Genomic DNA, 22,218 nt, shown 5'->3' on the forward strand with positions numbered 1-22,218 from the left:
GCAGTTGCATCATGCTCTAATTTGATCAAGAAACCAGAAATGGGAGACGCATCAACCTTTGCTTTTCATAGCATTTTCCTCTGTAAATCACCCTCCCCTCCCCCAGCTGCTATTAGACCTGTGGGTTGAAGACAGACAGCTTAGGAGCAATTCCGAAGGGAAGACAGAGGAAAAAAGGATGAAAAATCCCTTGTAAGGCACTTTCCTGATCAAATTAGCAGTCCCATGCAGCAGCTTAAATTTTCAGAAGTAAGCAGACTATTCTGATGATAGATCATGTCTAATTAAGCCCAGAGTATATTTGTTAGCATTTTAGTTGTCACCTTTACTTAAGAACATGGAGAATGACAGACATCAGGAAACTGATACTTTACATGTTATGTTAGCTCTCCTTTTATTTGTGTAAGAGATTACATGTATAGTATGTAGATATGAAGAAAGAATGCACTTGAACACATGCATACTGTAATAATGATGGCAAAAATTTCTATTACAGAATGGCCACCTTTAAGTGGACATCACAGTACAGAGAGAGTCCAAGTAGGGGGACAAGAAAGAAATAGGAGACCTGCTTATTCAGGCCTCAAACAGATGCCCTTCTTGGGTATGCCTCACTGGACCTTCCCTTTCCTCCTCTAGGGTTTCAACTATTGTCTTCTGAATTTTAAGTTACTACATAAGGACCTTAGTTCCAAGATCTTTAATTTACACCCTCACTGGAAGTACATAGCTTGGAAGTAATTCCTTTGATTAAAATTAATTTTCTTCCAAGAAATGTGCTTAATATGAGAGTATTATATGCTTCTTATTTTAGATGTTTTCACTTTCAACTATGTAATAGGATATTTAGAAGTTTATAACCAATATCTAATAATTCCTTGGTGGTTGAACGTGCTCAGGAAGAGTCAGAAAAGAAGACGCTAAGTCCAAGATAAATTAAGGCTAAACAAGTGTAGTCTATTATTACTTCATTCTCAATTAGACATTATGTTTAGAAGTAAAGAGGATAGTAGACGGGGCTTTTTGTGTAGAAGAGGTTTATTTATTAAAATTTTACATTATGCAAAAAAATAAAAAAGTTATTTAAAAAAATATTGTAGTTGCGTCTCTTATTTTCATATATACATAGTGGTGCATTCAGGAATTTGCAACTGTTTGCATATGACCGTTTAATGAAGTCCAGAAGACTTTCATGTCAGTAAGAAACCAAGTCATTTTAGTAGTTTTCCACATGAGGTGTACATATTTAAAAGGTATGTTAGGGTGACTTTAAATGGCATACAGTACAGTCCTTTTGAAATAGGTTCTCAATGGAATTATTTTATAATTTGCTTCTCCCCTTTTTTAAAACAGACCCCTTTTTTCTAGACACCCACACCTCCCTTTAGTAGGTGGTTATTATGAATCTTTTAAACTTATATGCAGATTGCGTATAAAACTTCTGCCCTTCCCCACTGCATAATAAACCCAACCAAGACAGTTTATTTAGTTTATTTTCTGAATCCAGGAATGGGATTGTTAATAGGGATTTTGTGCCACAATTTCACAGCTTTCACTTAGCAAGTGTAGTTTTGTGGGATAACAATATTTCTCAAAACCAGTGGCTCCAAAAGACTTCCTGCTAGGTCAAGTTGTCCAGAGCTGCTGACCAAGACTTTCAAAGCATCAACAGTCATAATGCAAATCAAATCACCCCTGATTCTCACATTGCACAATCTCCCATTTGCAAGCGAAGCAGTCAAGTCCTCCATTGCTATCACCTTAAGTTGTGCTTTACTTATCTCCCAGTAGACAGTCTAGCACTTTTTCATTGCTGGCAATCACCAATTCTGTCAGGAGTGGAAGGAACAGATGTTCTCACAGAACAGGCTAGTATGCTTCTCAATGTTGCATGACAATGCACCAAATCATTTAAGACACATGAACCCAGTTCATGGCGTAGTGGTTGCGTTATAGATGAAGGATGAGAAGAACCACATTTCTTATGGATGTATTAATAATCTAATATGTGACACTAAAAGACTGGTGCAGAAATAACAGCATGAGAGTTTTAAGCCCCAGAGAATTTGCCCAGGACCAGGGCAAGTGGACACCAACGTAATAGTTTGGAGTGTCACCTTTTTTGTAAAGAAGGCGCTTGTGTAGATTGTGGTCTATGCTTGTATCGTTGCATCTGCTTTGAACATGAATGCAGTTTGTTGAAGAGCTCGCGGAATTTATACATTGGAAATAAAGTTTCCAAAAAGCCCTCCAGAAAGACATATACCATCCTCTTGTTGAGCTGGGTATGCTGGAACATTTCAAAGACACGGAGAATGCCTTTTCTTGTTGTCTCAGCCCCAAGGATATGCTTCAACTCATCTAGATAAATCACAAAGTTATAAAATTAAGTTCTGTAACAACTTTATCTTAACTACTGCGTCTCAAAATAAGAAGTTCAAAGAAATATCACTAAGGCAATGAGAATTAACAATAATGAAATGAAGAAAAATTTCTTAGAGAAATACAGTTTCCTCAGCTGCAGGTAAACAAAGCACTGTTTCACTGAGAACATTTCCTACTTTGACTTGAGTCATAACAACAATTTGAATTCAATTCTTCACACACCTGGCATTATTCCCAGTAATTTTGTTTTCCCAGCCATTCTTGTTCGCATTCTGATGGCTTTGTCTCTGCGTGGAACAGCCTCAGCTAAAATGCCATTGGGCCAAAAGGCATCTCTGTAAGCAAAGTTTATGGATTAATATGAAAATCATGTTAGATTTGCTTTAAAAAAAACAAAAAACAAAAAACCTTTCACTGCATAGCAAGAACATTTTTAGGATACCAACATTAGAGGTGCTGTGTTAAACCCTCAGTATATGAAGGGATGCTTTAAAAGAACAGTTGGTGTTTATTTTTGGACTCTCGCTGTATGAGAATGGCTGCTACTGGAGGGATGAGGGCAGTGGAACAACCAGCCTACACAAATAAGCAATGTGAATAGACTGTGCTCCCTAACTATAGAGTGGTAAGAGCAAAGGAAAGGTGAAGGAACAACAGCAGACTGGAGAAACTGCAAGAGTTTGCCTAGATAGTTAAATGTGAAGAAGGCGACAGACATTTTGGCAAGCAGGGTTACTAGAACCTTGAGCCATCCATATACAGGAGGACACCCCTCCTTCAGTGTAGGAAAACTACACAACTAAGGAAAGATGGAGAGCATAAAGGAGATGGCCTTAAAATCCTCTCCCCACCTCGATAATTGTTATTTGTATTTATTTCACTACCTGTTCTCCAAAGAGCCTTGTCCCCACTTTAACAGCCATCCCATTAGGCTGAAAGACAGCATATAGCCTAAGGTCACCTACTGAACTTCATGATGAAGTGGCGATTGCATTTGTCTCCCACTGCTACACCAGGACTCTATCCATTATATTAAACTATTCATTTTCCTGACTGTGAGTTTACTAGGCAAAACACAGAAAATTCAAAGGTATACATCAGGATGACAGTGGTAGAGCCTCTGCTTGGCATGCAGAGTGTCCCAGGATCAATCCCTGGTATCTCCAGTTAAAAGATCTGGAAGAAGGTGATGTGAAAGACCTCTGCCTGAGACCGTGGAGAGTCTCTGCCAGTCTTAGACCATACTTTGATGGACCAAGGGTCTGATTCAATATAAGGCAGTTTCATGTGTGTGACAGCTAAGTGCAGTTTCTGGACTGTGGATTGCTCTGCAACTGGACAATGCCCCACAAGTATGCTATTGCAAAATTTGGATAAATCCATGATGAAGTCTGATATACACACACAGCTCTGTGGATGAGAGAAACTTTGCATCATACACAGTGACCAAAGAGGCCATGCCACTAAGTTGTGTATGAGTTACAATTTATTTGCAATGCCATATCTCTACAAAACAAACACATAGGTAGTAAAAATGCTTACTCTGTGTTTAATAGTGGAAAAAATATTATTTTTAAGTAGTTCAGTGCTGTTTATGATAAATGCATATTCATGCTACAACCAAACAACTTTAAAACAAACATTAGACCCAATTATCAAGAAGGAGCTACATAAAAACATTCATGAAAAAGCCCTGTGAAACTGTATAGCTCTGCAAGCATTCCAAAAGACTGGTAAAAATAGAACTTTTCAAAGTCTCTGGAAGCCTATTTTCATAAATGGGTACAACAACAGAAAATGTCTAAGAACAGGAAATGGTAGAGTGAGCAACCTTTACAGAGGCTACTGTGAGCTGAAAAAGCTGGGTGGAACAGAGCTGGCATATGGATTCAGAAGGCCGAAGGTATTTTTTTAGCAAGGGGACAGAATTACAAACCAGCATTTTTACAAATACTGACTTCCTAGAAAGCTATCGTTTTAAAGCCAATGTGATTTACTAGTTCTAATGTAAAATGCATAAGTTGTCAGTTAATGTAGCACGGTTGTATATATCCATTTAGGCATGAAATATCTCTTGCTTTGAACACAGCATGTATAAAATGAACATACCTGAACCGTTTCACTGCATCTGCAACTTGTTCAGGAGAGGTCATCCAATCAACGTGATCAACTATTTTTCTGAAATGAAGATGGACATAAATTTTTGCTTTAAACCAAAGATATTGGCTTTACTGTCTTCAATATAAAAACAACGTGTCAAAGAAATCAGGCAACTGTTTCTAGTCCAACACTTCTTGGAACAATGAGAGCTGAAAGAGGAGAGGGGACTGATACTTCTGTCAATATATATAATTTGGAAGAGAGAGTTAATAGGACTGCAGCTACTGGATGTAGCCTTGGCAGAGAACCTTTAATAAATTACTGTACAAAAGTAACAATATTTAATGCAAGACTTTCCAAAGAAAGTTCCTGCAAGGTACCTTTTGTATTGGCAGAGGCAGTTTTGAACTCACAATATTGCTGTACAACATGCCAGATGCCTGAGAGGTGCTGACTAGCATAAGGCCAACTGCTAAGTGTCACAGTGGAACAGGGATTTTATCACATATCTCACCAGTGCAAACCCACTCTTATTTCGATACATGACACTGATTCTGAAGTGGTGGGGGATGAGAAATGCTATGTTTCCACAATGAACCTCAGAGAGTCCATAAGCTATCAGGATAAAAGCAAAAAGAGACTCAGGAGTGATAGGAATTGGATGACGTGAGCTCAAGGAGAAAACTGCACAGGAACAACCATGATTCCCTTGTATACTCTTAAGAGCAAAGGTCATTTCGGGGGGGATCGCGGGGGATCGCAGTTCCCCCGGGTGAGGTACGGGGGGGCAGGGCACATGATGAAGCCCCGCCCCCTGCTTCCAGCCGCCCCGCTTCCGGCCCTCATTCAGCCAGGAGGAGGCAGGAGAAGAGGGAGGGTAAGTTGCTTCCTCCCTGCCTCTCCCCACCCCTGCCTGCCTGGGGCCAGGGAGGGCCTTCGCGGGGCTTCCTTGCACTCCCGCCGGCCGGGACCATTGGGGGTGGGGTGTGTGGCCTTATGACACACTTCCGGTGATGTCAGGGGGTGTGGCCTTATGACCCCTGCTTAATAGCATTGCTACAAATTAGGAAGAGGTGTTCATCTCTGCTGAGGAAAGGCTCAGACACTTATTTTTATGGACTGATTGATTACTGATTCCAGCATGAGCTTTCATGAATCACAGTATACTTCTCCAGGTACTACATGAAGTGAGCTCTAACTCAGAAAAACTCATGCTGGCATAAATCTTGTTAGTCTCTGAGTTACCACTGGATCTCTACTTTATTTTGCTACAACAGACTAACATGGCCACCCCTCTGAATTTTACACAATACTTATTGTAATTAGATAGCACTCTAATTAAAGTTTTCTAAAACAACAACAACAATAGTTTTCCAATATGCACTTCATATAACACAGACTTTAAGAATTCAGAGAATAAAGGCAGTACTTATTTAGTGTGTCTCCATGCATCGCTCTAATAAGCTGCTGAAGCAAGTTTTTAATATTTCTTCGTAACCACTGATTCCTCTCCTTCAGATCAAAGATTTCATCCATGAGTAGCAGCATTATTCTAAGGGGGATCGTGTCATCCACCTAGTAAATTGGGGAGGAAAAAAACCCACAATTTTTAAAGGAACTGGTAACCATCTTGAGAGACTTTTAGTAATGCTAATTATCCTGAAATGGGCACACTAACCTTGTCTACATTTTTGGTAATGAGACAAAAAATAGCTCCAAACAACTTGTTTTGTTCAAAAGTGCGACCACAATGGAAAGCTTCGGCTCAAACAAATACTACTTCTTCATGAGCTACACATCTTGGGCTTGCAACTAACACACTGTGTCTACCTACTAAAAGCTACCTCCCTCCCAAGATATAGTCCAGCACTGAATGAATTGCCATCAGCACTTGGAAAGGCAACTATGCAAAAATAGAATACAACACTTTACTTCAAGTTCCTGCATTTAGGAGCTCTTATATTACAGAACTTAAAATCAGATTAATTTAATAAAACCTCCATTGTATCTACAGCATTAAAAAAATAAAAATTGTTTTGTAGTCTAATCACAGGCGTCCAAAGAATTAATTTAGAATAGCTCACCCACTGGAATTGTTACTTTAAACATTAGCAGATTCCTATGTCATATCATAAACTAAGTTTGCAAAATTTATCATGTTTCAATATGTTTTGCTAAGCAAAAATGGTGAAGGGCAGTTCAAGGAACATAACTGCAAAATATCCAGGATTGAGGGATACAACAATGCAAATGGCACAACTGAATATCCATCAACTCTGCCTTTTAGAAAATGTAGCCCTCCCATATTATGAATGTACCACAGATCTTACACAATTAAAGACACAGAAATTTTGCATACTTCACAAAATGAGTATGCAGATAGGCAAACCTCAGGATAACTAAAAATGCATAACATGAAAGATGTCATGTGCAAGAGAAGGCATTTGTCAAAGTCATAGTAACATAGTTGGTATACAGGAATACAAACTGGAATGCTTTGATGCAGAAAGTAAAAAAAAAAGTGAAGTGTAGAGCAGGTGCAGATTTGTGACCATGACCAATCTGCATATAATCTGTAGTAATCTTATAGACTGTCTGTCCTTATTAAAGATAAAAGATTTTTTCTCAACTCGTTTTCACATATTTCATCGATGTTTCAACCAAAACACTTGAAAACTGCACAGCTTTGAAGAACATCAGGGGTTCAGCTTTTTCACCTTCTACATTATATTCATGTTTTCCTTCTGTGCCTTACATTTAATTGTATAATGAAGACTCTCCATTCAAAAATTATTTTTGTCAGGCACAGTAGTTACTCTTATTAGTTATACATGAAAAATGTCAAATTATTTTCATGCCATTAGCATATAAAAACATATAGGCTTCCAGTTTTTATATCTATATAGAGACTGGGATCCAAAGAATTGCATTATTAGTTCTACAAGCCCAAGGGGACTTAAGGCATTTCTGAACTAGAAACCTTCCACTCCAAATACCAAATGAAAACCTTCATGTGAAATGGAGAGGAATTTCAAAAACAGCACGGGATATGGTGTACTGGAAGACTGTTCAAAGAAACAGTAAAATCACTGTGGGCATGCCCAAATCCATAGGTGCCCCTAAGTTGATTTTTGGATTTCAGCTATGGCATGGTATTTAAGCACAACTTGCAGTAGTTGCAATATACAGTCAGAGAAAAGAGCATCTACTTCATTTTGTAAGGTACAATTCATTCAATAATGACTTCAGCTCAAAACAAGAAGACAACAAACTCACAACGTCCTCAAGTTGTGCTCCAACACGGCTGTGTTCAGGATCAACATATGTCTTCTGCATTAAAGGAGACTCCTAAATCCCAAAGAGAAATACTTGACAAACAGCAGTGGCAAATGAGACATACGCACACCCACACCACCTTTACAGAGTCAAAGAACTGTAGAGAATTCAACATTGCACTTAATACATGGTAGAATTTTACATGGTAGAATTAAGATTATTTTAAAATTGGAACAGAAAAATAACAAATTGAGATGCACTGCTAATCTAATGTGAGAAAGGTTATGCTATTTTCCTGGCAATGAGTAATATTTAGTTGCAGGGAGAAATCCTATGAGAACTACACAAACATACAAACTCTTATGTGTACTGTTTCTATCCAAGGCAGAAAGATTTTATACTTGCAAATATTCTTACTTTTGAGTTTAGACAGTCTTTTACGCTGATAAAATAATCCACCATTTTTCTGGTTTCATCTTATTACTGTTATTATTTACAAAATTTATATGTGAGCCTTTCTGCTCTCAACAGAGCCACCAAGGCAGGTAACAGATTAAAAAATACCTAATAAAAATACATCTTAAAAATCAGTGAAACCAAACAAAAATACATCATTCAAACAATCAAAACCATGTTAAAATACATATACAATACACATTTTAATTCAGTTTTAACCAACTCTTAAGGTTAGGAAGATTCACTACCTATGCTACTGTTACATCTGTTGTTAGACACTTACACTTTGCTTAAATTAACACAAATGCTGATTCATGCAATACAAACAAGATGAGAACCAGGGGAAAAAAGGAAGAGGAAATACAAGATACCCATTAAGCTTGGTTTGCGATTGCCATGCACCTTTACTTCATTCATTTTCAAACTTTACACACTTGAAATAGTCTGGTTTATAGAAAGATGCATTCATGTGTGACAGAGCAGAAGCTGAGTTAGCAATGACAAGGCTAAATGGACTAGGTGTACCATATTCAGAGGAAGGGGAACTGATGAAAAGCAAGATCACTGGCAAAAGGGAGGGAAATTGCCTCAAACATTTTGCCCCCATCCGGCATCTCTAGTGCAAATGTGGAGTGCTGATGCAGTCAGGAGCTTTACTCAAGCAAGGGGTACCCCAATTATACCAATGCTGGAGTGTGCACCTTAAATACATGGCACATTGAGCATTCCGTGCACTGGAGCCCTGCAAGGCTTTGGATTGCAGCCAGTAAGTGGAAACAAGAAAGAAACAACCGTGTTGCCATAAGCCCCCATCTTTCAGTACTTTAGTCAGTGTCAGTAGTATCTGGGACAAGTGTTGAATTAAAGGTCATGTGTACCATTTGGAGAAGATTGAAAGAAGGGATGAGAAGCCTGAAGCTGCATGTACACATTTTCAAGATTGCCAGGAAACAGACCCTAAATACCTCCTTATTTCTGATGGAAAGTATACGTGTTTGAAAAAATCAACCCCTGTAACATGACACAACAACATATGCAGCATGCTTGTGACAGGACAGAAAGGAAAGAACACAAGACAGATTCCCACCCATAGAGAAAATGATACTCCAAGCCTATTCAACACAGTTTCAGGGAAATAATGGTTCCCCGTGATAAAAGAGAAACTGCTTATACTTGCAGTTACATTAATCTTACATACAAAAATAAAACAGGTGTTTCCCACAGCATCACATTTTACAAAATAATACTCATACATGGGAACCTCTCTGATAAATCAGTTGTGTTTACAATGAAAAAAGACCTGAAATCTAAAGGAATGAACAATTACCGCAGCAAACAGAAGCTAACTTAGACCAGAAGCAGTAAATAACTGTTAAATTTCAGTTCTCTCTGAAAATATCTGACTACAGGAAGTTTCCTTCTCCATTATCTGCTGTGTGTAGTCAGGTACCATACAAAACATCAGACTTCTCAAGATGAATGAGGCAGCAGAGAGAGCTCAGTGCCCAAGAAAGACCTCCACAGTATCGCAAAGCAGACAGTTCTACCTTGCATTTCAAAATAGACTTGGGAAAGAATTTCTGATCTTCAGAACTACTGATTTTCTTGACTTTCAAACTTCCATTAAAAAACAAGCCAACGCCATTAATATAAGCGTTATCCAGCTCTGTGCCTCCCATAGTCTAGCTGGCTCAAAACGAGGTAGCCCCAAATGGAACAGTCTGCTGTTTATTACTTCGATGCATTCTTACCTTGAAAAATGATTGCTTTATGTCTTGTCCCAATCTTTCTGATATTTTGCCCATGTTGTCTGACATTTTAGTCATCCCCTCTGTCAAGCTGTCAGGGAGGGACTTGACAGCATTTGAAACATTTCTCATAGAATTACGCAGTGGGTTTACAAATGTGTCCATCTGAAGAGGAAAACATTTACCACGATTGCATAAGTCTATGAGGATTACGACTACAGTCACCCAGTAATGTGTGCTGAAAAAGTCACACTGTTTTGGAGAACAGTAATATAAAACTTTCAAGCATCTATAAAGGCTCATTTCAATGAAGACCAACTTGGCTACCAGCAGTGAAAACAGGGGAATCAGAAGTACTGCATGAAAAATGTCATCTGCTGCACGATACTTTCCCACCATCTCTCCCTCACCGTCTCTCCCCTCCATCACTATTTAAATTTAGGCTGCAGATTTTAAGGGCAAGGATTTTCATTTTCCTTATGATACTAGGCAATGTGCACATATACTTCTAATGAATAAATCATTACTATGTCTAATAGTAAGGTGCATGGTGCCAGGCTACCCAACGAAGAGGTATAGTTTTCAACTTATATAGAGGACTTGATAGATACACAGAAAATATGATTTTGTAAATTAACTGCAGTAGCACCCCCCCCCCCTCCAACTGCCTGCTACGAATTAAGAATGCTCCAGGAGAATGTTGACAGTAAGTTAAGCTTTGAGGGGAAAGATGGGGAAATTTGTCTACCTCAAGCCTTGAAGAGTTTATATTACCCCAGATAATGAGGTCTAGTTTGGGAAGGTGAGGCCCCAGCTGATTTGTTCCCATTGTAATTATTTGCTGACCCTCAACCTGTACTCAACAGGTACTCAGAGATAAGATAATTAAACAAAGAAAAAAATCATGGCAAGTATTTTCTGGTCCAATAATGCACTTACTATCTATTGAGGAGTATTAGGACTAGGCTCATAATGACAGTAAACATTATGCTATGCACATATATGTTATTTTGATGGTCAAGGATATTGCATAGTAAAGATATGGCATGGTATAATAAACTGAAGGCTGCTGTTTTCAGCAGAAATTCTGGGCTGAGTTCTTCCCTCCTGTGACATATACATATGTAACAGAATTTACCCATGCTCTGATTTCACATGATTATACACATCCTTCACCACCACCAGTCGACATGGGCCCAGGAAACACAACATTGTGACGTGAGAATACAGGTAATTTCTACGAAACATTGTGAAAAGGAATGTGGGGATCTGAGGTGGGGCTGATGTTTTCAGCACAGTACAAGTTAATTGTAATGTACAGTTGTTGAGGGGTTTTTTTTGCCATCAAGTCATAGTTGACTTATGGCAACCCCATGGGGTTTCCAAAGCAAGAATCGTTCAGAGGTGGTTTGCCATTGCTTGCCTCTGCATCACAACCCTGGATCTTCCTTGATGGTCTCCCATCGAAATACTAACCGTGGGCTCAGCTTCCAAGATCCGACAAGACTGGCCTATCTTGGCCTATCCAGGACAGGGCAATGTACAGTCCTTCCCTAAGCCTAGTTAAAATACTTACTTTCATTGATCTGTGCAGCTATTCTGAACTTTTTTTCTTACAATCTTAGAACAAGCACAGAACCTCACTGCTTCTCTCAAACTCCTTGCCTTTAACCTAGGTTTGCATTCCTATTTATCTGATATTTAAGTATTTATCAAAAGCGACATTAACCACTACGCAGAACTGTAGAGCAGCCCCCCTTCCAAACTGGTGAGTTCTTAATGTGCACTGTTGTCTCCTGTTGCCTGCAATCACCTCTTTAAAACTCCTTGGAACTCAGAACCTTCATCATCACATAAGGAGGTGACCACACCCCCAACTATAGGGCAGCTTAGGACCATCTAAACAATAAAAACAGTTTGCAGTGAACTTCTGTGGGACAAGACACAGGGCAGTGAATAAGAACCGGGGAGACATGCCTCTCTCTGTCAAGAGTCCCACATAGATAGAAAGTTTCATTTCTTCTTTTTTATCATCTTTATTAATTTTAAATTAATGTACAATACAGAGAAAGTTTCAAGAAGAGCTTGTGGAATCCTTGAGCTTGTGCACTTCCTCTCCTCAAAATGTGGTTGGAAAATTTAATGCTTCCATAATAAGCAAATAAGGGAGCTGTGGTGGCTCAAGTGGTTAAGACGCTGAACTGCAGGCTGTGGAAGGTCGGTAGTTCAGCAGTTCGAGACCTGGGTGCCGCATGACGGAGTGAGCTCCTGTCTCTAGTTCCAGCTCCTGCCAACCTAGCAGTTCGAAAGCAAGAAATTGCAAGTAGATAAATAGGTACCACTTCGGTGGGAAGGTAACAGCGTTCCGTGCGCTTTGGTGTTTAGTCATGCCGGCCACATGACCACGGAAACGTCTTTGGACAGCGCTGGCTCTTCGGCTTTGAAACGGAGATGAGCCCCGCAACCCTAGAGTCGGATTCGACTGGCTTTCGAGCAAGGGAACCTTTACCTTTACTAATAAGCAAATCACATTTTTTTGTTTTATCCACATAAAATTCTGACATTCTTATTTGGAGGGGCAGGGAACAAATCACAGCTCAGTATTTAGAAAAAATGAACTATGGTTAGCATTAGAAGTCCTTAATTTTCTACTCAAGCACAAGGAGAGGAAATGAAAACCAAGCATTTCCCATGATTGTTCCTATGTTTCATTATTACACAGTAACCTTGCCTGTATGAGTGCTTGCAAGTGAGAAATCACAGGTCACATCCAGAAGTCCCAACAAATCCCTGTCCAGGATGGGCAGAAATGCAAATTGTTCTCATGCACTCTCCTCCCTTCTCCCCTTGTGCACAGAGCATGACTGATATCTTCTAAGTATGGGAAGCCCTGATTGAAGCTCATATTTGACATGTTCAAATTTAGGCACTTGGGTAAATTGGAGTTGGTTTCTTCCCTACAAACTGGGATCAAATCAAGGTTTCAAATCCCAGTTTGTGTGAAGGAAACAGAACTGTAATTAAATTGTAGATACTGTAGTTATCAATGACTACATTGTATAATTCATAGCCAGAGGATACAGTCCCAATCACAGAGTGCTTTAAAAAGGAATTAGACAGATTCATGGAGCAGAGATCTATCAATGGATAGTATCCGTCCACTGGAGGCAACCATCCAGCAGAAAGCAACATGAGGGGAAGCCCTTGGCCTCTATACTTTGTTTGGTGGTCCTCCAGGGTAACTAGTTAGCCATAGTATGATACAAGATGCTGGACTAGGATGGACCACTAGACAGATCCAGCAGGGCTCTTCTTGTGTTCTCATAATGAATTTTGACCACTAGTTTCCGGGGAAAAGGTATGGTCCCATAGCCTTGCAGCAAGGGATTTTGGGGAACAGATTACCTCATATCTCAAGCAAACCACACACTGTGAAGTAACATATGGGTTAGTGGGGAAAACACATACTGTGGAGCAATAAAGACAATCTGCTGGCTCTGAATACTTAAAATGTACCTTAGAAAGAAGTCAGTTCAGTTTCCAATCACTTATGGAAGCTTGAATAACTATCGACACATGCATTTTAACTAGGTAATTTAAAATTTTAAAATTTATCACAGCAATCTGTACTTAACCCATACAAGAGAATTCTCAAGGCAAAATGAATAAACCATGCAGTGTAATCTGCAAAGGTATCTACTTCAAGCACAACTGGTGAATGATCAGCTCTGACAAAGTGCTGCGTTTGTAAATTTGGTGCTTAGTGCCATAGATTCTTTGATGTGAAACAGCCTTTAAAAAAAAGCAGTCTTAGAGGGAAACATGCATTCTTTCTTTTGCGCAGGAGGGTGACAATTATGAAGCATGTAGCACTTGAAATGGACAAAGGATTTCAGGGTAGAGTAAAGGAAAGAAATATTAACATTCTTCAACAACTGGATTTATTTTTGGATAGATAGCAGATTATAAATAATTTATAATAGTTTTGTACTACAAAGAACTCATTCTGGAAGACTGGCTTCTTTGACAATAAGTACCAATACAAAACAAAGCCTTGTTAACTGGCATCCACAGGGAATTGGTTAACCAAACATGCCGGTTTACCAGCTCTTGCCTGAGTCACTCAGGCAGCACACCAGTAAACTAACCTTTCTGTTTCCAAAATTTAAATTCTTAGTTATGATATCTGTTGAAATATTAATTACGGTACACAAGCTTAACAAATACTTACACATATACAGCAGATAAAAATGGACTACATCAACTTACTGTGCACAACACTGTAGCATCACTACATTACTAAGACCTATACTGGACAATAGACATCAATCTTACCTTCCGAGCAAAATCTCCCTTTCCTTTATTGTAGGCCTTATTTTCCAAGAAGTCATATACACAGTGTGCTAAACCTGGGGAAGCTTTCATCGTTTCAGGAGTTAGCAAAAGCTGAGAAATAAAAGATGCAAGGAATTTTACCTAACAGGAAGGTCAATAATCAAGAATGAATCACAAAACTGTACAACACAGCACAAGCTAGACTATATATCTATTTGTTTTGCTTCTACTACAGTAGTAAAGAGAAATAATTTCTTTTTCATGCTGATACCATGCAAGTTGCTTAGTTTTTTTTAAGTCCAAATACTTGTAGACTTATATTAATTTTGAAGAATATCAGAATGATATATAAAATATGTTTTGTGGAAAACATAATTTTAAACTCTACAACCATGGTAATATATCATGAAGTTGCTGAAAATTGTAATTATCTCATTTGGAATGCAACAATGAACTCATTGTGAGTGTCTCTTGCACTAAGAGATAGGGTGATATCCTGACTGATAAGTGATTCCTTCCACTAGGTTTTGAGATAAGACTTAGTGGTTCCCAAACCTTTTTGGGCTGCTGCCACCTTGGTTCCATGAACTCATCCCCAGTGCCCTCTACCCTAACCTATAAAAAACCCAACCATTTGCATACACCGCATGTAACAGTCTATGGTGTTTATTGAGAACAAAGCAGAAACAGTGCATACATCATTATGGGCAGCTCAACAACAGAAAACCTTATTAGCATTGAAACTTATCAGCGGAATGATTTTTCCTTCTTACTATAAAGCTCAAGAAAATAAAAGCTAAGCGAGGGGTCAGAGATAATATAATTAACAGCCTTTGCAAGTCTATAATATGGATTGGGAAACTTCCTGGAGCTTGGTCAAACAAGGTCAGCGATTGCACAACATTTCTCTCACACACATTTCTCATGAGGCTTGAAAATCAATTTATCTGGAACAGTGGTATCAGAAATACACTTAACTAATACAATAGCTATTAACAATGATTTGACTGAGAACATTCAAAGCATGTAGTTATGCCTGTGTGATACATATTTTGACAGAACTAACCGATTTTGACACTGAAATGTTCCGAGTTGGGAAAATGGACGTACACGAAGGTTCATGGGGTCTCATGAACCTCCACAAACATTCCCGCTTAACAAACTGGTTTGTGGTTCATGATGTGGTATGGCTTCCGGGTCACTACTTCTGGGTGACCTCGCTGCTCGGACATCATTGGCATGCTGTACGGATTGCAAGAACTATTTAAAGGGTTAAATGGCTTTTGTAAGCTGCGCCACAAGTGAGTGACATCCCAGCTTGCAAAAGCCATTTAAAGGGTTTCCTTTAAATGGCTTTTGCAAGCCATGTGGTAGTGGCGTGACTTGCAAGTGACCTCTGAAGGCATTTAAATGTCTTCTGAGTTCACTTGCTGAGTCACACCACAGCGGTGCAGCTTGGAGAAGACATTTACAGAGACCGCAGTCTTTTAAAATGCTTTCTCCAAGCCCCACCACCAGCATCAGTGTGTCTGCTGACATGAACCTCATGAACCTCCCAAAGTCACCTGGAAGGGTTGTGGGAGGTTCGTGGCAGCAGGATGACACAAACTTCAGTTTGTGTAACATGACTGGGTCCAGTTCATCATGAATTTCGGCTCGTGAGCCAGTTTGTGCCCATCCCTAATTATGACCACAACTGAACAATTTGTTGTAATTTCAAGAGGTCAAATAAAAGCCCAAAAGAATAATGCATACATGCACTAAACAGAAAATGTGAATATGAGAACATACCTGCAAATACGTATTTAAATCTTTCTTCCTTTTTTCTAAAAATTCTCTGTCCATATTATTGAATGTTTTTTTACCAGGAAGTTTTAATATACTTGCTAGGTTTTCAAACTAGAAAAAAAGGCATAACAGAGTAACTGCTTAAATATATCCATACCTAGAATTTCTATCAGACTTGAATTCCCATTTGTTATTTAGTAAACACATTTCTAGACCAGTGTAGATTTAACACTGCCATCATCTTAGCCATGGCTAAAACATGCAGGGGGAATCCCTCCTTCCCTTCTCAGCATTAACCATGATGTAAGGGTAAATCTTCATTGGTGATAACCAGGGTTAGTTTTTAACCAGAGTTTCAAATAAAGATATAGATAATTTGAAAACCATAATCAATCACATTTGGTGTTAATGCAGACATAATAAAACATGGATTTCTGAACCTCATTTAATAGATTAGCTTGACATGTTCCATGTGAGTATTGAGATCAGCTGTGGTTAATGGCAAGCGGAATGCCATTCCTAACTTGGGCTCCTAATTTTTGTTAAATACTTCAATAAAAAGGTTACTTCCACACAAAGCCAATGGATTCAACAGAGAAGCTCACAGAAAGAGCTAGTACAGTGGATCTTTCCCTGCCTTCCCCTTCTCCCAGTTGCCTGCTGTTCTTCCCAAAACAGCAAGGGACCCACAGGAACAAAATGCACCACAGTGCAGAGGGCTGGAGCGAGGAAAGGGAAAATATTCCACTGCACATGGACATACCCTTGTGTGAATCTCAGTACTTCTCCAGATCCATAATATGTTACAGATTCACATATCTATTTTGCTACACAGACAAATTCTCGGAAGTTGTAGGTTGTAGCAGGCTCCTGTACTGCACACACAGTTTTCCTGGAATGTTATATGTATTGAAGATCCTATTCAGGACCTCCAAAGATAGAACATAATTTTGCTGAGCATTCCATAAATCTGCAGTTCTACAGTACTCCACAGAATGTTATCACTTTACTTTTTTTTATACCTTTTGGGGGGAAATGTATTAACATGAAATGATATTCAACTGAAACACATGTCCTCCTTAATTTTTTTCTCTTATTTATGTGGGTTAATGGAATAACAAAAAGCAAAATGTAGAACTGATAACCAACCAACTCTAAATTTTAACAAAATAATAATATTATAATAGAGACAGTGATATTACAGTTATATATATTCATATCTAATCACTAAGCCAGGAGTATGCAAGCTATGGCTTCAGAGCCAAATGTGGCTGCTAAAAGTCAAGGTATACTGGAAAGGTAGGTGGGATGCCTACAAATCAGTATGTGATGGGAAAGATATTTATGGCGCAAGACGTTTTACAGCTAGAGGTGAACAGTTGCCAATAATCTATGTGGGAACCATGCAGAGATTTATGCACATCACAGAAGATGCCCCTGTATATATTTATTATTTATTGTGAGATGTTGTGTGTGTCAGTTTCTAATGGACTCACCCACAACCAGCATATGAGGTGTGGAAACTTTATGGATGATTAATCAACATGTTAATTATTAGTAAAGTTAAAGTGTATTATTTATTTGTTTGTTTGTTTGTTCAATTTATACCCCGCCCTCCCCACCAAAGCAAGCTCAAGGCGGCTACGTAAAAGATTAAGGTACAGAAGTATTATGTTCTGTTATTCGAATAGGTTCTCTTACACTGGCTCTTTTTTGACCACTTCTTCTGAATTTTGATATAGTTCAGAATTTCCAGGCTAATTATGAGCTTAGTACAAGTGTTTCCAAAGTTCAGACTCAGCTGTATCTTAGCATCAGCCCTCCTCCCACTTTCCAAAAAAAACTTATCTGAGGGTAACAACAAGAAAACCTACTCCTGTGCTCCACCTCAATTGGTTACAGCAGCATTGTGATGCCATGACTCTTAAGAAATATAACTTTGGGCTTTCTGGGTCTTGAGTAAGGAATCCAGGGAAAAGTACAATTCCCATGAATTCTGTAGCTCACAAAACTGCTACATGTATGTGCATGGGAACTTCATGAAGACTGGAGACCACCTTGCATTTTCCCCACAAGGAATGTGGTTGGAAGGACCTCATTATCTTCCTTATAAGGAACAAAACAACCACAAAAAGCTTCAAAAAGGCCTGAGTTTATAATATGCTAACTCATGGCAAATCCAGATCTAGTTTATTTTCAGTCAGCCCAGGCCAAGAGACTTATCCATTTCTAAATTAAATTAAGGAAAGAGCCACCCAGCCATATGCCCCATTTAACTGTGATCATTACCTGTTCAGTAATCCTCATGTGGAAGTCATGGAAATCACTGTAGCGACGGTATGTTTTCCACACTTCTTCACCATTTGGAGTTCGACGACGAACAGTGATAGCATACAGTGCATATGTCTTGCCATGATCATTACAAACTCCTGCCATGGCATATGGGTCATAGTCAGCAAAGACTAGCAATTTGAAACAAAGAAAAATGGAAACGAAAAAAAGAAGATACAGAAAAGAGGAGAAAGACGAAAGGGCAGAAGAGACATGAAATGAAAAGATGTTGGAAAACGACAAAATTGGAGACAAAATGGATAGGAAAACTGAGGAACAAAATGAACTGCTGTACTGTTCGTGAGAAATCCTTTGTAGATGCCGCAGCAGACATTTTCTCTAGGCCTCAAATCTAGCACACTCCATTCAAGGGACACAGATACATTTTTAGGCTAATTACCTTCGTTGAAGGTGAGGTGACAGAAAATTGTTTTCAAAAGCTGAGTTTAATTAGCACAAAGCACCTGTCTACAATTGCCGTTGACCATCCTGTCAGCAACTGTATGAACATGCATCACTGCTAGGTAAACTGTTAATCTCAGTATTGTACATGCACCAGCAGACTGTGGGGCAGGGGGACTGATTGGTAGAGCATCCGCTTGGTATGGAGAAGATGCTAGGTTCAAACCCCAGCATCTCTAGTTAAAGGAAAATGATAGTAGGTGATATGAAAGACCTCTATCGAAGACCCTGGAGAACTGCTGCCACTGCTCTTAACAGAGCAAGAATAGGTTTCAGTATACGGCAGCTTCACATGTTTATGTGACCTTGTGTGCAAATTCAAACAAGACTGAATTATGGCAGCACACTGTGGAACAATACGTGAAGGTTTCCACCCATTTCTTGTAATTGGCACCACCAACCATGTGGCTTTTTGCCCAGAGAGGGCAATGGAAGATCCCTTTTGGAGCCTAAACCATTGCCTAGAGTACAAGCCCTCAGGACCACAAAGTCTGGCTACTCCTATCATATGGAAATAAAACGTCAGTCATTATTACTGCTGATAGAATACAAAGATTCCTGAATGAAAATCGATTTTAGATAACTTGAATGTTACCAACATGTACCGACGTATATTCCGGTCTGATCTGTTCAGTGATGACTTAACTCTACAAATCTTTCAGAGTCACAAATGAAAAAACTGCCATTATTGTTTATGTTTGGAATAAAGACAACTTTCCTTATAATCTAGATTTGAAGGTCTGCTGTTTATTTTGTTACCAGAAAATAAATCAGGACATAGTAAAATGAAAATGTTAGCTGGGTGGAAATGCCAGATGAATGTCAGATGTGAACAAACAAAATTCTGATGAAATGCATGCAACTTAATGAAATTCAATGGTGACACTATTACACATTAGTATCTTATAATTAGAAGAATAAAGTCTAATTTTAAATAGTGTAGAGTTCAAGGAACTTAGGTAGAAGCAAGTGGCGAGGGGTGTGTGCTCAGTATAAATGGAGCCGAAAAAATACCTGATAAATACCTTATTGGTATTTATTTTCTCAGCCAATCACCAAAGGGGCTGGTGATTTGGTGATCCAAAAATGGCCGTCCCCCTAAAAAACCCAAAATAGCTGTAGTTACAGGGCATTTAAAGGGCTCTCAGTCCATTTAAATGCCTTTGGAGTTCACTTGCCATGCTGCAGCAGCTTGGACAAGGCATTTAAAGGGACTGTGTCCCCTTAAATACCTTTCCCCCTTCACTGGAAACAATGGAGGATGGTGACGCCTTCTTCTGGGGCTCCTGGAATTGAACCCCTTGATCCAATCTTTTTGAAACTTGGTTTTATTTTGTTTTGTTTTTAGGAGAGGCACCAGCCACTATGCTGCAAATATCGGTGCCTCTACCTCAAAAAACAGCCCCCCCCCCAGACACCCCTGGATTGATTCTTCATTATAGCCTATGGGGACCACTGACTATAATGGTTCCCACAAAAAAAAAATCAGTAATCCCAAATATTTCTCAAATCCCAATACCACACTGATACAAGAATTCCAGAATATCAGGAAATACCAATATTTTTCAGGTTCAATATACCTGAACCTGAAAAATACCATTTTTGTGTGCACACCCCTATAAGTAGCATTTAGTAATTCAAAAACATTCAAAATTTTCAAAGGAACTGTAAAGAAACTGTGGAGCAACTGCTGTAAGCCCAAGGGGATTTAGGTTGGCTTTACCTAATCAGTAATGCTCCCCAATAAAGGGAAATTTCAAAAGCAGTTTGTGGTATGGTAATTGGGTCACCCTTTTTTCAGTCAAAAAAAATCTGCTAGGCTGTAGCAAACCCTTTGCTTAATACTCAGCAGCTCTTTGTTCCTGAGTTTAATTCCAATAACTGCTAAGCAAACAGAGATCACGAAGAATGAAAGGTCATAGGATAAAGAAAAAGGAAGGATTCAGATTTAAGTGATTCAAAATTATTTAACAGAGAAATACTACTGAAGTACAATACCTATGTAAGTATAGTGATAATGCCCAAGTATTAGAATGGAATGTGTCAGTAGTAAACTCACCGGTATCTGAAATACATGCACGTAGTTGTACGAACTCATCAGAAGACACATTTGAAAGGTCATCTAATGACTGAAAGAAAACAGTCACACTTAAAACTTTTATTGTTTAAATATGTATTGTATTAGCAAGATAAAAATAACTGGTTTATCCAGAATTTTGTTGCCGCATCCTGTTGCCTCTCATAACCAGCCAGCAGGACACAAAGGCCGAGTTCAGACTGGAAGTTTGAAGTGGGAGGGAGGCATGGCAAAAAAGAGCCGGAACAAACTGTTCTGGGTTTTCCCGTTCACCCTGCAGCAACTGATGCGGGAGCATACCGGAGGAGGCACAAGGGAGCGTTCACACTGTTGGCCCGGAGGCACAGTGGTAAGGCGCAGCTTTCTTTTTGGCAATCTAGAGATATTTGCTTATGCGCATAAGTGCATAAACGCATAAAAAAATGCAGCTTTTGGTGTTCACACTTTGTTGGTGCGGGATAGACGAGGGATAATCGCGCTTTCCAGGGTTTGCTACCACTTTCACCAGGTATCTTTTAAACTTGGGAGTGAAGCGTTACAAGATGTTACAAGTATGGGTGGGGAACGCCTGAGAGATGTGCCTGTGTGAACGGCCCCTTTAATACGATTGTGGAACATTTCTGAAACATGCCTATATTGGGGCAAACTGCCAGTCTGAACTCGGCCATAGGTGATGATCAACCCCATGTTAGTCCCAGATTTCCAGTATTCAGAAAAATAATGCCCCTGAACATGGAGGTTCCATTTAGCTATCATACCCACAAGCAGTCAGTAGACTCTTTGACAAAGGTGTCTAAATCCCTTTTTAAAAACCAGCTATGCTCAGGGCCAACTATGCAGAGTAAGAATGCTTGAGATTGCAAAGCCTGGAGAGTCATATCTCTCCTATATTATAAAGCAGTAAGACGCAAACTTCACGCAATGCGCCCCTACAGTGTTTGGACGGCTCGGCTGTCCGTCAGCAGCTTGGCCACGTCCCATTGGCCACGTCGTCGGAGTCCCACCTTGGACGTGGCTTCACGCGGCCTGCAGAGGATCTTCCCGGGGGCTGGAGGCGACGGGCGGCAGGCCGCACAGGGCGGCGAGGCGACCGCCGTGCGGAGGAGAGCCAAGAGGCGCGAGTGGCTGGCGACGATGGGCGGAAGGCTCAGATCGGAAGCCGTCTGGGTCGGGGGAAAGAGCGGAAGCGGGCAAGAGCCGAGCGGAGGAGAGGCGGGGGGGGCTGGGGGGGGTGGGGGGGGGGGGGGGGGGCTTAAGGCC

The 22,218-nt window shown here is 39.6% G+C and overlaps 1 protein-coding gene across 3 annotated transcripts in view; it reads right to left on the reverse strand.

The window, feature by feature from the left end:
* Positions 1-1,449: 1,449 nt before the first annotated feature.
* The window catches only part of SNX13 (sorting nexin 13), a 105,984-nt gene continuing 85,215 nt past the window's right edge, over positions 1,450-22,218 (reverse strand). Inside the window, exons 17-26 of one of the 3 annotated variants that reach the window (XM_015426199.1) lie at positions 20,941-21,010; positions 18,378-18,517; positions 16,092-16,199; positions 14,301-14,411; positions 9,969-10,130; positions 7,762-7,833; positions 5,915-6,060; positions 4,495-4,563; positions 2,608-2,720; positions 1,450-2,361 (exon numbers count right to left, since the gene is read on the reverse strand). In XM_015426199.1, coding sequence (XP_015281685.1) covers positions 2,114-2,361; positions 2,608-2,720; positions 4,495-4,563; positions 5,915-6,060; positions 7,762-7,833; positions 9,969-10,130; positions 14,301-14,411; positions 16,092-16,199; positions 18,378-18,517; positions 20,941-21,010 — 1,239 coding nt within the window. In that variant the 3' untranslated portion in view covers positions 1,450-2,113. Of the gene's footprint in view, positions 2,362-2,607; positions 2,721-4,494; positions 4,564-5,914; positions 6,061-7,761; positions 7,834-9,968; positions 10,131-14,300; positions 14,412-16,091; positions 16,200-18,377; positions 18,551-20,940; positions 21,011-22,218 lie in introns of all 3 variants that reach the window. The other 2 variants (XM_015426190.1, XM_015426209.1) reach the window with 2 other exon arrangements.

This window comes from Gekko japonicus, unplaced genomic scaffold, assembly GCF_001447785.1.
Source record: "Gekko japonicus isolate JY-2015 unplaced genomic scaffold, Gekko_japonicus_V1.1 scaffold77, whole genome shotgun sequence".
Lineage (NCBI taxonomy): Eukaryota > Metazoa > Chordata > Lepidosauria > Squamata > Gekkonidae > Gekko > Gekko japonicus.